Source organism: Acomys russatus, chromosome 7 (genome assembly GCF_903995435.1).
Source record: "Acomys russatus chromosome 7, mAcoRus1.1, whole genome shotgun sequence".
NCBI lineage: Eukaryota > Metazoa > Chordata > Mammalia > Rodentia > Muridae > Acomys > Acomys russatus.
In genome coordinates, this window is record NC_067143.1 from 50800162 (window position 1) to 50822434 (window position 22273).

The following is a 22273-nucleotide window of genomic DNA, read 5'->3' on the forward strand; positions in this document are numbered from 1 at the left end:
CCGTGCCTTGCGGTCCTCTTCAGGCTCTGCTGCCCCCCCCCCTCCCAGCACCTCGAATCCTTCCTGGGCGGTCCAGCCCTGATCTGCCCTGGGCGACAGGCCTTGGGCCGCGCTCGGGTCTCACCTAATCCGAGCCTGACGCCGGCGGGTCTCCGGCGGTACGGGAGGGAGCGGACGCTTGCTTCTCCCAGCTTCTCCGGCCCGACCCCTCCTTTGTAATTTGAATAAAACGCCTCCCAGCCTGCGCGCCGCCTTAACCCGCCGCCCTGCTCTCCTTGACTGCAGGCGGCGTGCGCAGGACCGGCAGCGGTGTCCTGCAGGCGGCGGACTTCAGCGCGGCTCCTACAGGGTGCGATCTCCCGGAGCGCCGGGCGCGCGCGAGGATGAGGGCGCGTCCGCAGGTCTGCGAGGCTCTGCTCTTCGCCCTGGCGCTCCACACCGGTGTGTGCTATGGCATCAAGTGGCTGTAAGTAGGACTCCGTTTACACTCCTATAGGCCATGCGGGCAAGCGGCTGGAGAGCTTGAGTGAGCACACTACAATCTGCGGGGCCAAGTTGGCTTGGACGTTGTGGGCCAGTTACTCTTACGTCGGCGATCTCCTCTGTGAAATGAATGCTGTTCTTACCCTCCGCGGGTTTGCGAAGTGGGTGAGGGGATTTTCTCACCAAGGCCAGTGAGAGACTGCGGAAACATGCTCTCCAAGAGACACAACTCAGAGAGGGTCTGCTCAGTGCAGGACACAAGGGGCAACTCAGCCTCCCAAAGATCTACAAAGACAATTTTGTTCCCCTCCACCTGGGCGACGTTGGGGGAAGTGTCACTCAAGCACTACCTACCTCCTGGGGCCTCGGTGTGTTTGGTCTTCAGGGAGAATAGTCAGTACTGGCTCACAGGGATCAGATAGGAGGCTCCCTAGAGCGCTCCTGAACTGCCAGAGGCTGCGTGCACACGTGCAGGGTGTCCTGGGAGGATAATTGGTCGCTGGGGGCAATTTCCCCCTGGTTTCCTCACGCGGTGCTAGTTCCTCCTGTGTAGGCAGTGTGGAAGGAGTCGGGTGAGGGGAAAAAAACAGCTTCTTCCTGAAGGAGCTGCCCCTGGGCTGGGGAAGAGATAAGCCTCGGCTGTAAATAACTTTCCAAGCGCTGTTGGGGTGGGAGCTGGGGGGGGGGGGCTCGGAGGAGGGCAGCCTGGTTGGGTCACCCGTGTGAGTTACGGAGATTGTCCAGGGCTTGCCACTTGGAGCTGCAGAAGTAGGGAGTTTGGCAGGTACCTGGTGTGGAGGAGACTCTGAGGACAGTGCCAGAGCCGGAGAGTCTAGAACAGGATGTATGTCAGTCCTTGGGTAGGGAGCCTGCAGATAAAATGAGGGGTAGGTTATGGGCACTGAAGAGGGTCCATGGATTAGCTGGAAGGGAGGATTATGGTAACAACCTGGGCCTCTGGAAAACAGCCTGGAGGCCATTGGTCCAGCCCTTTCTGCTGCTGAGTTATTAATTCAAGAGGGAAACCCCATCTTCTTGTGCTGCTGGTTTACAAGAAAGGTGGCCTGGCCTGGCCTGGGCTGGGCTTCTCCCACCTCCTCCCACTGCTGCCCTCTTGCCTTGCCCTCATTCTTGCATCAGTCAGGGCACAAATCAGCGCGTGAAAAGCCCCCTTCACCCAGCACCGCTGCTCCGCGGACCAGCAGAAGGGGTTTGAGGAGAGGTGCAAGGACCATCCCGGCTGGGAATCAGGCTTGGGTGACTTGTTTGGGGGTGTCCCCAAAGAGTCCTGGGGACACTCACTGCTCCTGTCCCTCTTTACCTGCCCTGCATAGGGAATCCTGAGGTTCTAGGATGAGTGTGACTCACTCAGCCCCAAGCTGGCAGGTGCTGGGGTGGGGGTGGCGGTGGGGTGGGGAATTAGGGAGCTGAGCTCCACCCCATAGTCTAAACCACTACACAAATGGTCACAGCTCAGTGACTGCCTTCAAGACACCCCCACCCCAGGACTTGACAGGCAGAGAGGGACTGTGAAGCAGGTGTTGCAGTCAGGAGGAAAAGCTCAAACAGAAGTATGGGGGTGGGAGCACCCCCAGTCTGCTCTTGCGGGGAGCAGGGGCCTTAGAGCCTTGCAGGCGGGTGTCCTGTTACAGCTGGGAGAGCTGTGGGCCTCTATCTGATCTGTTAACACCCCTTGTTCCATCACTAAGCTAAGGCACAGAGAGGGTGAGGAACTGCCACTGGGTCACGTACTGGTCCGGGGCCACGTGCTGGTTCGCTGTGGCTCTAAGATCAGAACCCAAGCAAGGGGCCTCAAGGGGCCCTGATAATGGTTGAGCTATTGTTGTAGCTGGAAGGTAGAGGGGGACATGGGAAATGTGGAGCCTAAGGAACAGTAGAGCCAGTGCTTGGTGGCACAGGTCAGTAATCTCAGCTACAGAAGAGGCTGAGGCAGGAGGACCGCAAAGCTCAGTGCGAACAGGTGTGTTCAAAGCCAGCCTGAGCAGCTTAGTGAGACTCAACCTTAAAACTAAAATATATATATATATATATATATATATATATATATATATATATATATTAATAATAATGCAACAAGGGTTGGGAATACATTCTAGCATGTGAGAGGCCCCGGGTTTAATCCCCTGCCCATGAGGGCAATAGTAGGGGTGGCCATAGGCTCTTGTGCACACAGGTGCACCCTTGCTGTGTGCTGAGCACTGTTTTCCATATCCAAGTGACTTCTTTTCAGTCTCCCAACCTGTACTGTGCCGGCTGCTTCCCTAAGCCCCTCTGCACAAGGAAGACCTGGGAGGATCTTTATCAGCTTTGTAGCCAGTGAGGAGTTGGGCTGCTGATAGAAGAAAGTCCCAGGGGCTGGAGAGATGGTTCAGTGGTTAAGAGCACTGACTACTCTTCCAGAGGTCCTGAGTTCAACTCCCAGCAACCACATAGTGGCTCACAACCATCTAGAATGTGATCTAATGCGCACTGTATTAAAAGAAGAAGAAGAAGAAGAAGAAGAAGAAGAAGAAGAAGAAGAAGAAGAAGAAGAAGAAGAAGAAGAAGAAGAAAAAGGTCCCAGGATGGTTGTGCTGTGGGCATGGGGACTCATCAGGGCCAGCCCTGGGGACCAGCCATGTGCGTGGGCTTGGGAAGTGTCCTGGAGATGAAAGGGACATTTGCCACAAGAACTGAAACCAGATGTGGCTTAGAGGCCTGAGGTGCCCACCCAGTGGGCTTCTGGGACAGACAACCTAAACAGGTGGGGTGGGGGGTTGGGGAGCAGGGTCAGCACCTGACTGCCTAGAGGTCCACTGAGAGTCCTGAGCATTACCTCCAAGGCCAGAAAGGCCAGAGGTAGGGGGAAATTATGATGGGGGCTGGGGGCAGCAGGGGCAGATGTGAACCTCTTGCCCCCTCTGATGGGCAAGACCCCTGGCTAGCTAGGGAGTCCTTAGAGGTTAGCCTCTTAGAGCAGCTGGCACTGAGCCTGCCACTCAGCAGGGCGGGGCCTCTCTAGGAAGAGCCTTAAGAGGCTCTAGAAGGGCCGCAGCTGCTGTGAAGTGGGGCAGAAAGAGTGCCAGCTTAGGAATCCGTGTTTAGCTCGAGTGGCCACCTTCTGCCAGGCAGACCTTGGGCAAGATGTCAGCTTCTCTACACCTCTGACATGGGCTGGAAGGAGTCCTGGCCTGGGGTCTGGAGTCGGGGGGGGGGGAAGGGGGGCGCCCGGCTTCTAGCTTGGGCTCTGCCTCTAATTGGCTGCACATAGAGTGGGCAAGTCCTGCTCTCCCTTCCAATGGGGTTGTCAGTACAGGGACTCTCCTTTCTACTCTTGGCTAGTAGGTGTGTGAACAAGGCATCCACTTAGGGCCCTCTTTAAGAATGACCCTTTGAGTGTGGAGCCACACAAGGGCCTCTGAAGTCTGGGCAGGGCCTGCTAGGCAGGGTTGGTCTATAGCATAGGCTTCCAGCTCTCTATTCACTTCAAGGGTCTCATCTGTGCCGTGCAGGGAAGGAGCTGGCCTTGTTCCTTGTGGTGCTAAGATCCTAAGACAAGTTCCTGGGAAGAAGCTGAGGGTCCCTGTTCCCTAGGGCTTCTCCTTGGGGCTGCCAGTTATCCTGACCCAGGACATCACTGAGGAGTTCCAACTTGTCACCAAGGGAAAAGCTCCCCAAGGCCATCTCTATGAGCAGATAGAAGCACAGAGAGGGACTGGCTTTGCCTGGTTGGCCTAGTAGGCTCCATTTTTTCCTGTTTCATGGGTAACAAACAGTCTGAGATGTGGCCAAGGACAGTCCAAAGTCTGGTGGGTAGGTGGGATCCATAGCATCCAAAATAGGCTCTCCCACCTTCCTGGGGTCAGCAGGGTCCACAGAACCATAACCAAAGGACCACTTTCCCCGGGGAAGCTTTGAAAACCCCGAAGTAGGCCATATCCATGACCAGGGCCTGTTACTTTTAAGAGTGAAGTTTTTTTTTTTTTTAATTTATTTATTATGTATACAGTGTACGTTAGATCACATTATAGATGGTTGTGAGCCACCATGTGGTTGCTGGGAATTGAACTCTGGACCTCTGGAAGAGCAGACAGTGAGTGCTCTTAACCACTGAGCCATCACTCCAGCCCCAGGAGTGAAGTTTTTTATGTCTGGCACAACCCATTGCCAGGCCAGCTCTGGGTGTGCTTCTATGGTCTTTGGAGTCCAGCTCTGCCCAAGATAAACCTAAACAAATAGTCTGGTTTCACTTAGCATTGTGAGAACCAGACTGCAGAATGACTGCAAGAGACCTTGGCTCAGGGCACCCAAGGCAGTAAAGGGCAGGGCCACGAAGAAAGTCTTTCTGGAAGGTGGCCCTTACCGAAGTCATGCACTGCAGAACTGCCTGGACACAGGGCTACTGGCAACCCAGGAAGACCCCTCAGTGATTGTCTAGCCAGGGAAGAAGCCCCACAGTATGAGGAGGGAGAGGCAGTGACCCTTCAGGACCTTATGGTGGGAGGACCAACGGGCATGGTGACAGGATCAGCAGATAGGGGATGGACGGAAGTCTGTGCCTTGGCGAGGAGTTTGAGAAGGGGCCTTCTTAGCTATATCACTGGAAAATGGCCTCATGCACAGAACTATGGGCGTGGAAAACTGTAACCTGGGAAACTGAGGCTGGGTACTGGGCAGTATTTGCGCAGGGTCACATGGTGAGTGAGTAGCTCAGCCAGCAGAACTTGAACCAGGAGAACACCAACACCTAAATGAAAGTCCCTCCAAACCCATGGCATAGATTCCCCCAATGAACTCTCTGTTCCCTCTTGTCCTCTCCTGCATCCTCTCCCCCACTTCCCCACTCCCAGATAAACTGAAATGTTTCCAATTAGAGGTATTCTGGAGCAGGCCAGCTCGTGAGCTGTCCACGGTGGCCCCACCCCCACCCCCCACCCCCACCCCTCATCTCTGCCTTGGTCCTGATTGCCTCCCCAAGGGGGTTCACTTACCCAGGTCATTACTGCTAATCAGCGGATGCCTGGGAGGCCCTTGCCGTGCTTGGGGGTGGGGCAGGCCTATTGCTGTGCCAGCTGCTCCTGAAGGTCCCATGGATGGCCATGTCTCTCTGTCCCGGACAGGAGTCTGGCTGCACTCTGCCTGCCATACTTGTAGGTGCCTGGCAGGAGCTTCAAGTATCCTGCTCAGATAGCCCCATGGGAGGTACCTTTCTGCATAGAATCCCTTTGGCCTAGGCAGGAGAGGCAAATGCTTGGGGACTTCAGAGAGAAGTGAGGAGACACCTAGGGAAGCAGAGTACCCCCAGGTTCCCCCCACCAGTGAGCCCTAGGTACTGGGGAGCACTGGGTGCTGGGCCTGAGAGTAGCTCCAGCCCTCAGGAGCTGCCTGCACTGTTGCTCAGCAGGAAGGGCTCCATCAGTACCCCTCTTCTTGGCTAGCACCTGCTTTTTGCTGAGCGCCCAGGGTAAAGCCAAGAAGCCAGACATGTTGCTTGCATGGGTTAGCTGCCTCTGGCCCATGTAAACCTTGCCCTTTAACCAGGCAGGGGAGAAACAGCAAGTGACCAGGTTCATACCCACCCAGGCACTGACAGCTTGTAAGGAGGCTGGCAAGCCTTGCTGGCCATGTTGAGAAAGCTGGACTCCTCGGCTGCCAGAGAACAGCTATGACATCCTGAAGAGAGGGGGATCCACACTGGGGCCATTTCTCTATATTCTGAGCTCACACAGGCAGGATTCATAGGCCAAAAAGACCGGAAGCCATCTGGGAGACACACCCTGCGTGTTCCCTCTCTATGGACTGGGGCTGGTATAGGCCAGGGAAGCAGGAAGGGATGTGGCTTAGGACACTCACCTTTGGCCTTAGGCTAGTTAAGGCAACCTAAGCACAAATGTTCGGCCAGGCCTTTTCTGCCCTCAGGGTCTGCTTCTTGGGCCTGTATTAGGTTTCTGTGGGGGTGGGGGCTTAGATGGTGAACGGAGCAGGGCAGAGAGGCAGGAAGAGGCCAACTTACAAAGTATTACTTTATTCGGCCTTTGCCAGAGTTTCTTAGTTACTCAAAAAGGAAGAGAAGTACACGTGGGGGAAACTAGGTCTCCTCACTGGTTTGGCTTTAAGATGCCCTCAGCAATGAGTGGAGGCTCCCATGTCAGAATCACAGGCCTGTGTCACCATGCCTGACATGAGTACACATTATCTTAGCTAAGCCTCGCCATCATCTTTTGTCTTGTTTTTCTAGACGGAGTTTCTCTCTGTAGCCCTAGCTGTCCTGTATGTAACTCACTCTGTGGACCAGGCCAGCCTCAAACTCAGAGATCCACCTGCCTCTGCCTCCCGAGCGCTGGGATTAAAAGGTGTGTGCCACCACCCATGGTCTTTTGAAGTAGAAATGATCTTTGCAGCAGATGAGGCCCAGAGAGTTTAGGTGATTTGCCTACGTCACAGAGCAGAGTCTCAAGCTCATGTCTTTCCCTAGGCCAGCCACAGAGCTGGAACCTCTGGGGCCTTTACTGTTTAACTGCCGATGGGCTTGTGTAGCCCTTGGGCTAGGGGGCTCCTGGAGGGAAGGGTCTACGCATGCTCATAGCCAGAGGAAGCTGGGCAGTCTTGGTGTTTATTCACCATTTCTTTGTTGAGTAGAAGTTCCTTTATTCACTTGGGCACAAGAAAGGAGAGGCATTCCTGGCACCAGGACAACCTTGAGCAAAGGCATGGTGGTAGGAAAGTCCCAGTAGCACCCAGTTCCATCCAGGGACATGCAGCATGCAAGTCTGAGACCCTGAAGACCAGAGGTGGCCAGGATGGTTGAAGCTCTGGATTAGACATTGGATTTTCTAAATTCTTGGTCACCCTACAACTGAATTGTCCACGATTGTTGGCGAGCAACCCTCTGCACAGGTGTGGACCTTATGGTGGTGATGGTATGCAATAGTGTAAGGCTTAATTAATAGCACGTGTAATTATTGCGAACCTCCAGCAGTTAGCCCAGGTGCTGGCACACAGCTCCCAGCACTGCCTGAATGGAGACAGGGGTAGTAATTCGTGACTAGGAGGACCAAGGCAGTGGCTGGAAGCGCTTTGCAGGTTGCAAATGTGTTCATCCCTAAGATGGTTGTACAATTCAGGCAGGATAGGGGATGTGATCTCATGTTTGAATTAGGGCGTAAGACCCAGAAAGGGACAATGTCATGCCCCAGGTCACAGGTGGGTGGGCTAGGGCAGGCAAACCACTGCTCTGCCCTGGGGCGTTTGCCCCCCTTGGTTTTCTGGCAACTCGAAAGAGTGACTCTGAGTCTATGGAAGGGGAGGGCGCTGGCCTGCAGAGCAAATGCCCCTCACACTCTGTCTTTCTCTCATTGGTGGTTTTCGGGATATGCAGAGCACTGTCCAAGACTCCAGCAGCCCTGGCACTGAACCAGACGCAACACTGCAAACAGCTGGAGGGTCTGGTGTCTGCGCAGGTGCAGCTCTGCCGCAGCAACCTGGAGCTCATGCGCACAATCGTGCACGCAGCGCGGGAGGCCATGAAGGCCTGCCGCAGGGCCTTTGCCGACATGCGCTGGAACTGCTCCTCCATCGAGCTCGCCCCCAACTATCTGCTTGACCTGGAGAGAGGTAGGGGCTGTGGGGCACTGCACTGCTGTGGTGGGAGGACCCAGGCGGAAGCTGTGTGTGTTTGGATAGGTGCATGGATTCATGGGTGGACGGATGAGTGAATAGATGGATGGTTACACAGATGGATAAGCTATGGCTGGGTGGACGCTTGAGCGGGTGAGTCATTCATAGATACGGGTTTCAGGCACGAACTGGGGCATGAATAAATATTAGTGAGTGAATATATCAGCACATACATTGGCCCGAACAGCACTTCAGGACACACGTGTGCTATAATACACGGATGAAAGAAAGGTATTGCTATAGAGGCCACCAAGATGTCTGGCTGCCTGCTGTACTGAAATCTACATCAATATAATGAGACTGCTGTATAGCTCACCCCTGGACAGGCAGGTGGACCTACGCAAACCTAGTTGGCAGGACTGCTTTGACACATAAAGTAGTCAGGGGCAGTAGGTAGCTTTGAAGCAGGCTTCCAGGAGGAGGGTGTGGGGGACCTGACACAAGCACCTTGCTGGGTCTCGGAGATGACAGGCAACTCTTCCTCCTTGCTGAGATGTCTGAGTGCCAGGCAAGCCTTCCCAGGTGGCCTCTGCAGTTAAGGAAACTGAGGCTCTATGGGGGGGTGGTAACTGCTAGTTAAGAGATAGGGCCAGGATTCTGGGTGGGGCCAGGACAGCCTGGAACAGAGCTCACTGGGTCTATGCTCATTCCCTGGGGCTTCTGTCAAGTGTTTTTGTCTTGAATACTGACTGGCTTCATGAGTAGCAGCCAGAGTGGTGGTGTACACCTTTAATCCCAGCACTCAGGAGGCAGAGGCAAGAGGATCTCTGTGAGTTCGAGGCCAGCCTGGTATACAAAGTGAATCCAGGACAGCCAGGACTACATAGAGAAACCCTGTTTTGAGAAATAAAAACAAAAAAACAAAAAACAAAATAGACTGCCTGCAATTCCAGTACTGAGAGACTGTAAAATAGTTCCAGGGCAGCCTGGGGGAGCATAGCAAGACCCTGTTTAAGACAAACAAACAAACAAACAAAAAACAAAAAAACCAGCCAGCAGAAAATAGAATCGTCTCATGGTTCTAGACGCTGCAAGCCTGAGAATGAATGTCAGGCAGGCCATGCTGTCCCCCAGGGTCCTGGGAAGCTCTTGGTGGCTGTGGGCATCTGGCAGAACTCTGACCCATAGCTGTATCACACAGCCCATGTGTCATATGGTGCTCTCACTCCATCTGTGTCTGTGTATCCCCAATTTCCTCTTATACGGACATGTGACCGGTATGGCCTCTTCTTAGTAATAAGATTCTCTCTGCAAAGACAAGGTTTCTAAATCAGCTCTCAATCCTGAGTTCCTACAAGGGCTGGTGGGGCGGGGGGAGGGGCGCGTGGGGGAGCTGAAGCCTTTATTTATGTTAAGCATGCCCTGACAGTTTGTGAGGGGTGTTAGGGAGTGGTGTGGGCTGGGAGTGGCAGGCTGGTAGCCCTTGCAATCTTTTCTTCTGCACGGCTCTGGTGACAGCTGGGTCCCTGTGTGTTGCTCCACAAATGGGTAGAGTGAGATGCCACAGGCCTAGGTCTGACCTCCCCCTGGACCTCCAGCCTGCTGACCCTCGCCTCTGCCACAGGTACCCGGGAGTCAGCCTTCGTGTATGCCTTGTCGGCCGCCACCATCAGCCACACCATCGCCCGGGCCTGCACCTCTGGCGACCTGCCCGGCTGCTCCTGCGGCCCTGTCCCAGGTGAGCCACCCGGGCCCGGGAACCGCTGGGGAGGATGTGCAGACAACCTCAGCTACGGGCTCCTCATGGGGGCCAAGTTTTCCGATGCTCCTATGAAGGTGAAAAAAACAGGATCCCAAGCCAATAAACTGATGCGGCTACACAACAGTGAAGTGGGGAGACAGGTAACCACCCCCCACCTGCCCCAGAGGGTGTGCCTGGGCCACTGGCTGGAGAAGGGCCATGGTGGGTCCCATGAGGGGGTGGGAGAGGGGTGGACTGGGGCCCTGCGGCTCTTCCCTCTCTAGAGCTTGGGCTCCCTTGCCCCTTCTCCAGGGAGCCTCCAAGATTCAGGCGCTCCACACAGAGGGAATGAGGGGCCCAGAGCTCTGGGCTCTGCCCTTGGCTCTGGCCCTGCACTTCCTGAGTGGCAACATGCTTCTTCTCTGGCCTCATTTCTTCCCAAGTGTAAAATGGTGTTGGGGTGGGCATTCCTGCAAGTTCCTTAGCCTTCCTTCCTCCAGGACAGGGAGGGGGCTGGACCACAGGCTTTACACCAAATCACCTCTTTGTAACGGGGAAAGGGATCCCCAGCATCTGCTACCCTATGTCTCCCTGTTTCCTGCTTGCTGCACAAAAGGCTGAGTGAGTGTGGGAGTGAAAGAATCAATTAAGCTTCTACATGTATTTGTGTGTGTGTGTGTGTGTGTGTGTGTGTGTGTGTGTGTGTGTGTGTGTGTGTTAGGTGACAGTACAACTTGGGGGGCTGGATCTCTCCTTCCCACTGGGTGCTAGGGCAGCAACTCAGATGGTCAGGCTCAGCGGGTAACTGTCCTGACTTGTTGAACAATCCAGCCCCTTAATCTTTTTTTTTTTTTTTTTTTTTTTTTTTTTTAATGAAAAATGAGCTTCACAGTAATCCATAGTGTGACCAGGTGCTTAGTGCTTGAGTCTTTCCCTCCTAGGGCCCCAGATCAGTCTCCAGAAGGTTCTATTGTCCCCTTTTTCCACAATAGGGCAAAGTGTCCTATGCAGCAGCAGAAGGCATCTCTCACACAATTTAGGCCTAGGTGGCCCAGCCAGAAACATGTGGCCTGAGGAGGCTGAATCTATGGAACTCACAAGTCTTCACCTGTCACTGGTGTCCCTCATGTCAGGACACTTGAATGTCCAGGCCATCCTTGGACAGTCCGGGAAAACTGAGGCCAAATTACACTATGGATGGATTACAGAACTATTTCAGGGATTTAGGGTTCCTGTCTCCAGGCCCTGGGCCTTGCCCCATTGTAGGAAGCCAAAGAGCTCTTTACCCAGCCCCACTGCCACTCTATGGCAACCCCAGCCTCCATGGTACGTTCCTCCTGAACTCCAGTGCTGTGCAAGAGGACACTCGGCTTTCACCAGGCCTGTTCTTGGGGGCTACCTGCGAAAGGCGAATGCTGATCCTCAGTAGTCTGGGACTGTGTGAGGACTCCCCAGTTTAGCACCTGCCCTGGAGTACCCACCCCTTCCCTAACCTGACTCCTGAACTGAGCCTCAGGGCCCTGTCCCTGGGTGCCTAGTAGGGCAATGACATGCTAACCAAAGCCTCAGATTCTCCATCCAGGTGATATGGGGTGTGAGTCCAGGTGACCTATGACCCTTGAATGATAAAGGACAGAGAAGTGTCCTGTAGGCAGAAGAGGGTTTGAAGAGCTGAATAAAAGGGCTTTTAGAAGGTGTTTGACCTCTGCCCCTCTGACATCAACAGGAAACTGAGGCCCCGGAAGACTGTAGGAAGAATCATTTCTCAGAACAGAGCTGGGTCCTACCTAAGGGCCTGGCCAAAGGCTTTCCAGTTTCCCCCCACAACTCTGATTTAAACTGCATGTTCAGAGCCAATATTGACTTAAACTGTTATAAGTCACACACCCCTTTGGTACAGCCCACTTAACTCTTACAACACTTGAGCAGGTAGCTGCAGCAGGCCAGCTTTGCACTTCAGAGCAGAGGCCCTGAATGGTAACGGAAGGTCACCCCGAAGCCTGTGGGTGGGTCCAGAAGGAGGTGCCCCCACCTCCTCACCCTGTCTTCATCCTGTTTACCCCAGCTGCCTTCCTTCTTGCTCTTGATTTTCTTGCTGCTCTTCTGGCCAGCCTCTAGTGAGTCCTGGTTCTGTGCGAGGGAGAAGGCATAGGGCAATTGAAGGCCCCAGCTTTAGGCATCACTGTCAGACACGGGCTCAAATCCCAGCCCTACAATTTTGTAATTGCAAACCTAGGTGTCACCTCTTTGAGCCTTCCTCTTTAGGAGAGGGGTTAAGAGTGAGTCTCTTGGATGTCCAGAGTATCTGAGACGTGGCACCTGTTATCCCCCACAAAGACCACTCCCTTCCTGCCTGCCCCTCTTAGCTGCTCTGGAGTGGAGGTATGACACCCCCCCCCCAACCCCTCCTAGCTTTAAAGCCAAGTGCTCCATCCCTTGAGGCTCCAGTGGGACATGAGCCCCAAGATCACCCAGCCACCACAGAGTAGGGGGCCAGGCCCTGACAGGCCAGGGAGGGGTTCTGGCCACCCCGCCGACATCCTGCCCGTCCCACAGGCTCTACGCGCCTCCCTGGAAACGAAGTGTAAGTGCCATGGGGTGTCTGGCTCCTGCTCTATCCGCACCTGTTGGAAGGGGCTACAAGAGCTCCGGGATGTGGCTGCTGACCTCAAGACCCGCTACCTGTCGGCCACGAAAGTGGTACACCGGCCTATGGGCACCCGCAAGCACTTGGTGCCCAAGGACCTGGATATCCGGCCTGTGAAGGACTCAGAACTAGTGTATCTACAGAGTTCCCCTGACTTCTGTATGAAGAATGAAAAGGTGGGATCCCACGGGACCCAAGACAGGTAAGTGCCATGCCACCCACACAAATAATGCTGCACTCAGGGCTAGGCCAGGCACAGTGGTGACGCAGCTGGCATTTGGAGAGTGGAGTTCTTGCCCAATGGAGGGCGGAGGTTCCAGGGGGACTAAAGCGACTCTGGGGATTAGAGGCTGATGGATGGCTGCACCTTCTTTCTAGATGGGAAATAATGGTGGCAGTATAGGAAGACGGGAAATAGGAAGGGCTGCCTAACATGGACTGGAGGCTCAGTGAATGTCACGAACAGGTGAAGGATAAATGCCCACCCCTGCTCATTGGACAAAGGAGGAATTGAGAGGCACAAGGAGAAGTGGAGGCAGCATCCAATCTAAAGCATCCCAGGAAATACCTAAAACAGAGCAGATGAGCTTCCATAGAGAGGATACTTCTTTGTCCCCTGAGAAGTGCCAGCCCTCCCTTAGGCTCTAGATCTTCCCATGCCCACTTGGGAACTACCTGGGTTGGGCCTGGAGGGGGGGAGCCCAGTGTGGCGGGGGAGCCCACAGCTGGCCTGACCCTGGCTCTGGGGAGGGTGACAGGGAAGACAAGGAAGGAGCTCATGACAGTGGTTCCCTGCAGACCTACTGTGTGCCAGGTCGGGCTGCATTCCCAAAGACGGGTTCATAAAAAAAACCTAGGGAAGAAAGGGCTATGATCAGATGCACCTAGGAAACACTCTGGCCATCCCTAAGGCCCGAGGAGACCTCTGCTAAGGATTTGATTAAACAGGGTTTCCCAGAGGTACACGGCCAGGGCATTGTTTTATTAAGGAGCCCCTAATAGCATTCCACCAAGCTGGTGTGCACAAGGTTAGGGAAATATGGAGCAGAAAGCGGGTGTCTGGGAACGTGTCTGGCACATAGTTGGGGCCCGGCCAGCATCTGCTTCCTCCGCAGCCCACGGTCCTGCCTGAGGGAGGGGAGGGCTGGTTTGGGCCTCCGTCCCCACAGGCCAGGGGCTCTGTGAGGAAGAGGCCCAGGCGCCCATCTGGAGGCCAGATTGAGGGGGTCGGCAGAGTGGAGATGGAATGGGTCAGGCAAAGGAGACAGGAAGGAACGCGAGTCTGGTTTGAAGCAGCAGGGTGAGTGCGAGCAGCTGAGCGGGAGAGACAGTTCTCTAACCGAGGGGCTGGGCCCAGGGCCCTGGAGGAGTGAGAGGACGATGGCTTGGAGTCAGTGGAAGACTGACCACAGGCTATGGGTCTGCCTCCTGTCTGGCTCCTCAGCACTGTCCCCAGCTGTAGCCTCCAGACACAGTCCCTCTTCGGCCCTGGCCCTGTTGGAGGACAGTCCACCTGAACAGCTGCCTCTTTACTAGGCAGAGCCATGGCAGCAGGGAGACCTCCCCAGCTCCTTACCTCCTGCCTTAGCTTAGGGGAGGGGATGAGCAGTGAGTGGTTTCAGTGTCAGTGTTGAGAAAGAGAACTTTTGCTGGTCACTGATTCCAGTGAGAGCAACTGCCCTTTGCACGGCTGCCCCGCACTGCTGCTCTGCATGGTTGCTCTGCACGGCTGCCCTGCACTGCATCTGCTTCCCAAGTCGAAGGGCACAGGAATGCCTCTGGAAAGAAGGCATTCTCCCTTGGACACCTGCAGGGCAGCACTCAGCCGACAAAGTGCCCAGGCCCATCTTGCCTCCTGGGTTGTTTTAGTGTTTCAGATGTATTCTGGGATTTTTCATTGTTAAAATGACGCTCACATCCATTACAGCATAATTAAGGGCTAACTAGGAAGGCAGGGACTGGAGTCAGGGGTCAGTTGCTAACATACCTGCTTTGAGAGCATGAGGATCAGAATTCAGATTCTAAATCTGTAACCCTAACAGTGACATGGAGGCAGAGATAGGAAGGGTCCCCAAAAGTCACTGGCCAATCTTGCTAAGTGGATCCCCAAGCTCTAGGTTCAGTGTGAGACTCTTTCTCAATAAATAGATACATAGATTGGGTGGAAGAGATAGAGTAAGATGCCAGGCATGGTGGCGCACACCTTTAATCCCAGCACTCAGGGAGGCAGAGGCAGGCGGATCGCTGTGAGTTCAAGGCCAGCCTGGTCTACAAAGTGAGTCCAGGAGAGCCAAGGCTACACAGAGAAACCCTGTCTCAAAAAGCAAAAACAAAAACAAACAAACAAACAAAAGAGATGGAGTATTACATTCAATGTGGACCCCTGCCTTCATATAAATGCATGCACACAGATATGCACATGGACAGGTAGCACACATACAGTACACACACACACACACACACACACACACACACACACACACACACACACACACACACACACGACACACGAGACACTGGTTTGAGGGTTCTTCTGGGATTTAGAAGCAAAAAAAAAAAAAAGGAAACCGAACAACTCAGGAAATAAAATAGCCCTAACAGTTCCAGCCCAGCTCATTGGAGACAGGGAATTTAGGAGAAAAGAAAGCCTCAGTTTCCCCCAAAGATTGAGCCCCCTTCTTGGAGGCCCCCTTCTGTGCCAGCCACAATGGCGAGGCTTCAGGCTGCTTGGCAAGAGAGGCAGGTACAGGAGGTGATGGGCACTCACTGACCTCTTGTTCCCACCCCCAGGCAGTGCAACAAGACCTCCAATGGCAGTGACAGCTGTGACCTCATGTGCTGTGGGCGCGGCTACAATCCCTACATGGACCGAGTGGTGGAGCGATGCCACTGCAAGTACCACTGGTGCTGCTATGTCACGTGCCGCAGGTGTGAGCGCACCGTGGAGCGCTATGTCTGCAAGTGAGCCCGTGTGCTCTGCCCCTGTGGAAGGGTACTGCTCCTCTGAGGACTCACTGAAGGGCCTGGAGACCCTGGTGAACTTCCCTGCAGATCCCAGATGCCAGGCGTGGGAGGCGGCTTGTGCTGTGACTCCACTTGGAAGCCACCAGGAACAGGAGGTCTGGTCGCCCTGGGAGGGCCGGGGCATCAAAGGAAACTGATAGGATTAAAAATAACCTGGCAGCCTGGGGCCCTGAGTGCCCACATGTTGCCTTCCAGGCTGCTCCAAGAAGCCAGGGCAGGGATGGATACGACTGTGTGTATTTGACCTTTCAAGGCCAGAAAGACCAGCCTTCTGGAATGTTCTTTGGGACCCTGTGCCCACCACATGGAACCACTAACTTGGGTTGTAAATGTTTATTTTTCTTCCCCCTTCCTTTGGGATGTGGGAGCTACAGAAATATTTATAAAATATAGCTTTTTCTTTGGGGTGGCTCACTTCAATTCCTCTTTATATATATTATATATAAAATATATATAATGATTATATTTTAAACAACTGTGTGAAATAAATGCGGAGAAAGCCCCCAGCCTACCCACAAATCTCTGGCCTCCTCAAGTGAACCCAGCAAATCCTGGGCTGGCAGGAGGATTCTCCAATTTCCAGGCAAGGCGGCTTCCATTGATGTCCTAACCCTACCCGGTCCCCCGACCTGGTCCTGGCCTGTTTCCCTGTATGTGATCTGTTGGTCAAGGGTGAGGACAGACGTCTTGAAACATAAACCCAGTTGGCAGTGTCTTTATTCCTCAGGGACATTCTTAATACCACAGCACAGCCATTGGCCATGCTTTCAGACCCATTAAGCTGGCTGCAAGAAAAACTACCCCAGGAGGCTGAGACCTTAAGGAGGTAGCCCTAAGTTCAGTGAGACCCCAGATGGTGGGACTACCCGTACTATTGTCCTATCTGGGAAGCTGGGCTGGCAGTGACTACGGTTTGAAGTTGGGAACGACCCAGGTCGCAGCTCAGGCCTGGAGCAGGCTTGTGGCAGATGATGTGCTAAGGCCCAGGAACCCACGGGACCTCTTCTCTTTTTCATTTCGGGTGTGGGTCCAGGAGGGCCAGGAAGAACTGTTTGGGTTTGGTGCAGGAGGGGAGGGCTGGGTGGCCAGCTGTAAGTGTAGTTGGGGAGATGGCGGGGCTCTGGTTTGGACAGTGGTGTAGACTGAGGTGCAGGTTGGACTCCCATGTAGAAATGAGCAGATGTTAGGGCCTCCAGTTCTGGGGGGGGGGGGCAGAATGCACCTTTTGCCATTACAGCTGAAGAGGGAGCGTAGCAAAGCCAGGAGGACCTGGGTCTATCTGTGACGTCTGCCTATAGGCTGGAAGCAGAGAGTAAAGAGGGGGCGAAAGAGGCAGGGACAGAGGAGGCAAGAGCTTGGGGTATGGGCGTGGCCATTGCTCTTTGAGCTTTAACTTTCCTTCTTTTTGGTTTTTCAAGACAGGGTTTCTCTGTGTGGCTTTGGCTGTCGTCCTGGACTCACTTTGTAGACCAGGCTGGTCTTGAACTCGAACTCAAAGCGATCCACCTGCCTCTGCCTCTGAGTGCTAGGATTAAAGGCACGCGCCACCATGCCCAGCTCTTAACTTTCTTTCATTTTAAAAGTTTTTAACAATGGAAACAAAAATATGCCTAAAGCCAGAGCTTTCTTCAAGAAGAACCACCTGTTCTTGCCCTGTCTTCTGTGGCTTTTCAAACTTGACCTTGGCCTCCCTCCTGGCCTTATATTTCAGAGCTGGGTCTCTAAAGTCTTCTTGTTGACAATAGTTTTATCCAAGGGGGATAGCCACAGAGCACCTTGTGGGCACGAGGTGATTGTAGTTATAAACTCTCACAAAGGGCTTCATCTTTGATGGCTTGTCGGTTTTCTTCTTGCATGGTGCTTGTCACTCCTCCGGGGAAGTGCTCAATTCCAGTCAGCTGGGCATGCTTGTAAGGACAGCTTGAGAGGCACCATCAACAGTGTTCTTCATGACAACAGCCTTGCCCCTGGCATAGCACCCAGTCTGCAAACTTCCCTAGGTTTCTTGAACTTGCTCAACTCAACAGCAACTAGCAGGCAAATAGGTAGTAACATTATTTCTTGAAAATGAGGGAGCAAGGCCCCCCAAGACAGAAGCAATTGTTGAGCACCCATGTCTTGTACTGTGGGGGGTGGGTGGGGGAGGTCTACCCAAGACCAAGGATATAAAAGAATGTTCCAGAAGGTTTAGGTCTGTGGCTCCCACACTTAGCAGCTAAGGGATGGCTCCCTACTGAAGCCCTATGAGCAAGGCCCCAGAGTCTGGGCAGGGTTTCATAGAGAGGGACAGGGACTGCGGGGGGGGGGGGGCAGGAAGGAGAGGATGGAAACCCGGCAGGTCAGGGTGGGAGATAGCAGGGCCTGCAAGCTCTGCCTGCAAGCTTGTGCTGTGGGAGTGGCGGAGTCTCGGAAACCACAAGCTGGGAAGAACCTTAGGCTAAATCTTCAGGTCTCCTCTGGAGGCTGTTTCTCAGATGAGGAAGCCCCAGATGGGAGGGGCCGTCCTTTGGCCGCTGCTAAAAGGGACTGGGGGTAGAGTGGGACCCTTCCTGGGTGTCCAGTGTCTCTATATTTTTCCTTGGTTGTCTGTTAAGTGTGTTGCCTCCTTAGTCACAGGCCTCACGGAACTAGCCTTCAGTCATTTGGCTCAGCACTCGGGTCTGTTCCCAGCCATAGAGACCCTCCTGCCACAGTTCCTCCATAACTCACCACCCTTCTGCTCTGGCTATGAACCCTGCCTGCTGAGATGCCTAGTTTAGACATTTGTTGATTCTCACAGAGGCCCAAAATTGGCACTCTTAAAATGCCCCTTTGGATGCCTCCTTCCTCTTGGCTCCTCACCGCCCTTGAGCCTTTCAAGCAGCAATGGCGACCCACACGCCTGGGACCCACTCAGTCAAAGGTCTCCTCTGAGGCCCAGACACACGGCTCCCTTCTCCCGAGAGACTTCTTTGACCACCGTCAGCCCGGCTGGGCCTCTCTGGGATTCCCACAATCTTGGTGCTCTCCTTCTAGTGTCCTGCTGAGCCAGGGTGTTGTCTAAGCTTGTGTTGTGTCCAGATTTGTCCCCATCCCAAGCTCTCTGAGACTTCCTGAGCTGAGACTAGCTCATGAACCCAATCGAGTACTGGGCCTGAGTACAAAAGGCTCCTTAGAAGTGTTGAATTTGGGAGAAACTCCTCAGAAGTGTTGGATTAGGGCTGTCTTTTGAACCTTACTTGGGACAAGAAAATGGAGAATGCAGGCCACAATGGTGAAAAGTAGCTCTATTTTGATAAGCAGAACTGTTCACGCCGTCTCGGCTGTGTTCCAGTCCGCCTTATCCCAGGTTATCTTCAAAGCGGCCTCCTCAGAGATGAGTGTTGTCACCGTCTGGGGTTCCCAAAAGACAGGTGACTTACCCCCAAATCATGGCTAGCTTTCAACAGAATGGCAGCTCAGAGCAGGACAGCTTGCTGGCTCCTGACTCAGTGGGTCTGTGTGCCTACTACTAACAAGTCCTTAGACCTGTAATGAAGCCCTGGGTTTCCTGGCTGACTCGGGGCTGGGTAATCAAGAGGAGAGGGGATCACAGGATCTTGGAGGGCCCGTTACCCAGGCTGCAAGTTGAATCCCGCTGGATCTACTCAGCATAGCACAGAGCTTTACTGCGCTGCACAGATTTCTGGGAGCTCCAGAAGCCCAGGAATTCACTGTGTTCAGTGAGTTAGAGTCAGGGTCTCTGCCCCTAGGAGTTTTGGAGCAAAACTTACGGTCAAGCACCGGATGGCCCAGAAGAATTGGCTTCAGAATTTTGGCCACAGCAGGATTTCCATCTGTACCATCCTGAGCCAGGGGTGGCCATCCTAGACTTTGAGCCTTCTGTGCTGAAAATCTTAGACCTGTGTGGGAGGCTGCCTGGAGTCTCAGGAGATAGGCCTGGGGAGAGACAAGGCGGCAGGGAGGAAACAGGAACTTTCCAAGAGAAAGAAAGATTAGTTTGTGGGAAAGGAGAGAAGAGACAGATAAGAGCCCTGGAGAGAGGTGGCTCAGGCCAGAGGAACCACCATGTGGGGCCCAGCCCAGCCCCAAACATCTCTGCTGTGTTCTGCCACATACCAGACCAGGCCCCAGATGGGAATCCAGACCCAGGAGAGGCCACATGGTATACAAAGAGGTCTGGCATCACCCAGGATCTTGCTTACTCTCTTGTGGTATGGTTCCAGGCAACCTCTGGCCCTCTCTGGCTTTCTGCAGTCGTTGTCTTCCATAACTATTCCGTGGCATAGGGCCCACCATCCCTGTTTTATTAATGAGGAAGCAGGCTCATAAAAGGAAAAAAAAATGTGGTTTAAGGTCATGGCATACCAGTGGCAGAGTCACGATTCAAACACCAGGCTGTCTGGCTCCGATTTCTAAAGCATGTTCTCCACGTGGGCTTCGCAGGGGTGAGAGCAGCATCTGCTGAGTGGGGTCCGGTGTCACACAGGAGGGAAAGAAAAATCCAGGACTGAGCCATTTGGGATGTCTGTGGCTTTACTGTCAGGACTGTGTCCTGACTGTCCACAAGGCCACCACCACCTATCTGTGGAGATGGCTGACAGGTCCCCTTGCTCACATGACCAAATCAGTATCCGCTGCTTATGCTGGAGACCTTCTGTTTGTCAGTCACTGGGTTGCCTCACCTGCACAGGCCTCAGGGCTGAGGTGTTGGGGGTTACTGAGAGAAGAGGAGCAGGAGAAAAAAGCTTGCCCACAGCCCCTGAAGCTGTTGGGGCCTAGGAACTTGAAGGCCCTGCACTCCAGTGCTCCTGGGGAAGGTCACTGAAGAAGTTAAAAATCCCCTAGTGTTTATTTTCTGTTCCTACTGCCTTTGCCTCCATAAAAGTGTGCTGAGGCTCAAGGGGGCTGACAGCAGGAGGCAGTCTGGGAGGCACCGGGGGCAACGAACTGGAAGGTTCCTTCCAGCTCTAGATTCACAGCCGAGTTTCCTCGACTCTGGGCCTCTTCTTGGAAACTGCCCAGAGCTCAAGGACATTGGTCCTAGCTTGTCTATGCTTTGGAAAACCCCAAGCCATCCCCCTTTGCCACTCTCCACCAGGAGCACACGGTTCCTCTCTGCTTGTGCCAGCCTCACTGCCTACTCTCTCAGCTCCTGTCCCGTCCCGGAGCATTCTCCTCTCTCAGCTCCAGCCATTCATCTGTTCCAGAGCAGGCATCCGCCTTATGCAGACCCCAATCCCACCAACCCCAGAACTTACCTAAAAGGAGATCAGCATGGCTGCCCCACAACAAAGCCCACGTCACCGCCGCAGAAGGACAAGGAGCAGGCTACAGTGGACTGGGGGTTACCTGTGAAAGAGATGGGAGGCAAGGTCTCTTCAGGACAAAGGCTCTGGGGCTTTGCTCTATGGGATTCCATGGAGGCCCTGCTCTCTGGGACAGCTGCCACTCACTCACGGATTGGGTTGAGGTGAAGTCTCTGCCCCTTACGAGTCTTGAACTTACGAGTCTTGAGCCCAGACTCCACTCCCACCATGCCTCAAGTCTCTATGAGGGTCTCCCCTAATACATACCTCGGAGGCCCCTGTATTCCTTAGGCTGTGAACACTGACAAATTGGACTCCGAGGATGCCATCTTGCCAGCTGTAGTCCCCCAGAACCACTGACTCCAGACTGGAGGAGAACAGAAGCAATGGTGCTGAGGCCCATAGCAGGGCAGAGGCTGGAGTTCTTGTCCAGACTGTGGCTGAGCATCGTCTCCCCCGATGCTGCTACTTGGTGTTTGGAGACTCCGGACCCCACCCACCTCTGGAGGAATTATAGACCCTAGCCTCCATCTCCACCAGAAGCCCTCTGGTCTTGGTCTCCAGCAGGGGGACTTCAACCTGTCCAAGTCTTGCTACCTAGTCTCCAAGCTTCAGTCTCCTACACCCCGGCTCAGTGTGGGCTCTGAAGTGTTCCTCAGATCCCTCTGGGGACCAGGGCCACGGAGGGACTAAAATGGAACCAGAGGCTGGGTCCAACACCTTCTCCTCTGGGACTCAGTATCTGCGGCCTGGCCACTTGAAGCAGGACATGTGTCTCTCAGAGAAGCTCCCAAAGGATACGTGACTGGAAGGTTCTATAGGAATTATACTCACAGCCAGGCATGGTGACATAGGCCTGTAATCCCAGAATTCAGGAAGTGGAGGGAAGAAGATTGAGTTTGAGGGTAGCCTGGCCTATGTAGAAATTTCTTATCTCAGAAAGCCAAAACCAAGGCCAATGAGATATTCCTGCAGGTAAACATCCTTACTGTGCATGGCTGGCAACTTCAGCTTGACTTTTGGCTTTTAGAGTTCATATAAGGGTGAAAGAAGAGAGCCAATCGACAAAAGTTGTTCTCTGACCTCCACACATGTGCTGGGGTATGTCAGCATACATACATGCATCATGTGTGCACATCTACATAAGTGTACACGTATACACATATCTAATAACAAATTAACAACAACAAAAACCCAACTCCCTACCTAAAAAAAAAACTTTCTGCCAGATGTGCTGCACACACCTTTAATCCCAGCACTTGGGAGGCAGAGGCAGGAGGGTCTCCAAGTTCAAGGCTAGCCTGGTCTACAGAGCAAGTTCCAGGACACCCAGGGCTATATAGAGAAACCCTGTCTCAAAAACAAAACAAACAAAGGCTAGGTGGTGGGGGTGCACACCTTTAATCCCAGTACTTGGGAGGCAGAGGCAGGCAGATCTCTGTGAGTTCAAGGCCAGCCTGGTCTATAGAGCAA

At 53.8% G+C, this 22273-nt stretch overlaps 1 protein-coding gene across 2 annotated transcripts; it reads left to right on the plus strand.

The window, feature by feature from the left end:
• Nucleotides 1-67: 67 nt before the first annotated feature.
• Nucleotides 68-16530, plus strand: Wnt11 (Wnt family member 11). 2 transcript variants are annotated; one of them, XM_051149001.1, is made up of 5 exons: nucleotides 68-466; nucleotides 7862-8097; nucleotides 9725-10002; nucleotides 12398-12690; nucleotides 15279-16517. In XM_051149001.1, exons 1-5 carry the CDS (start codon nucleotides 384-386, stop codon nucleotides 15451-15453), a joined length of 1065 nt encoding a protein of 354 aa, XP_051004958.1. In that variant the 5' UTR covers nucleotides 68-383; the 3' UTR covers nucleotides 15454-16517. The 2 variants fall into 2 exon arrangements, with proteins under 2 accessions (XP_051004958.1, XP_051004959.1); XM_051149002.1 differs by lacking the exon at nucleotides 68-466 and having other exon boundaries at nucleotides 7950-8097; nucleotides 9725-9838; nucleotides 15279-16530.
• Nucleotides 16531-22273: the final 5743 nt, after the last annotated feature.

Excerpts from the sequence above, each read along its gene's own strand:
- Wnt11 (XM_051149001.1), top strand. The coding sequence starts at position 384 with ATGAGGGCGCGTCCGCAGGTCTGCGAGGCTCTGCTCTTCGCCCTGGCG. Across the intron at positions 10,003-12,397 it reads ACAGTGAAGTGGGGAGACAG|GCTCTACGCGCCTCCCTGGA; the intron begins GTAACCACCCCC and ends CCCGTCCCACAG. Across the intron at positions 12,691-15,278 it reads TCCCACGGGACCCAAGACAG|GCAGTGCAACAAGACCTCCA; the intron begins GTAAGTGCCATG and ends TCCCACCCCCAG.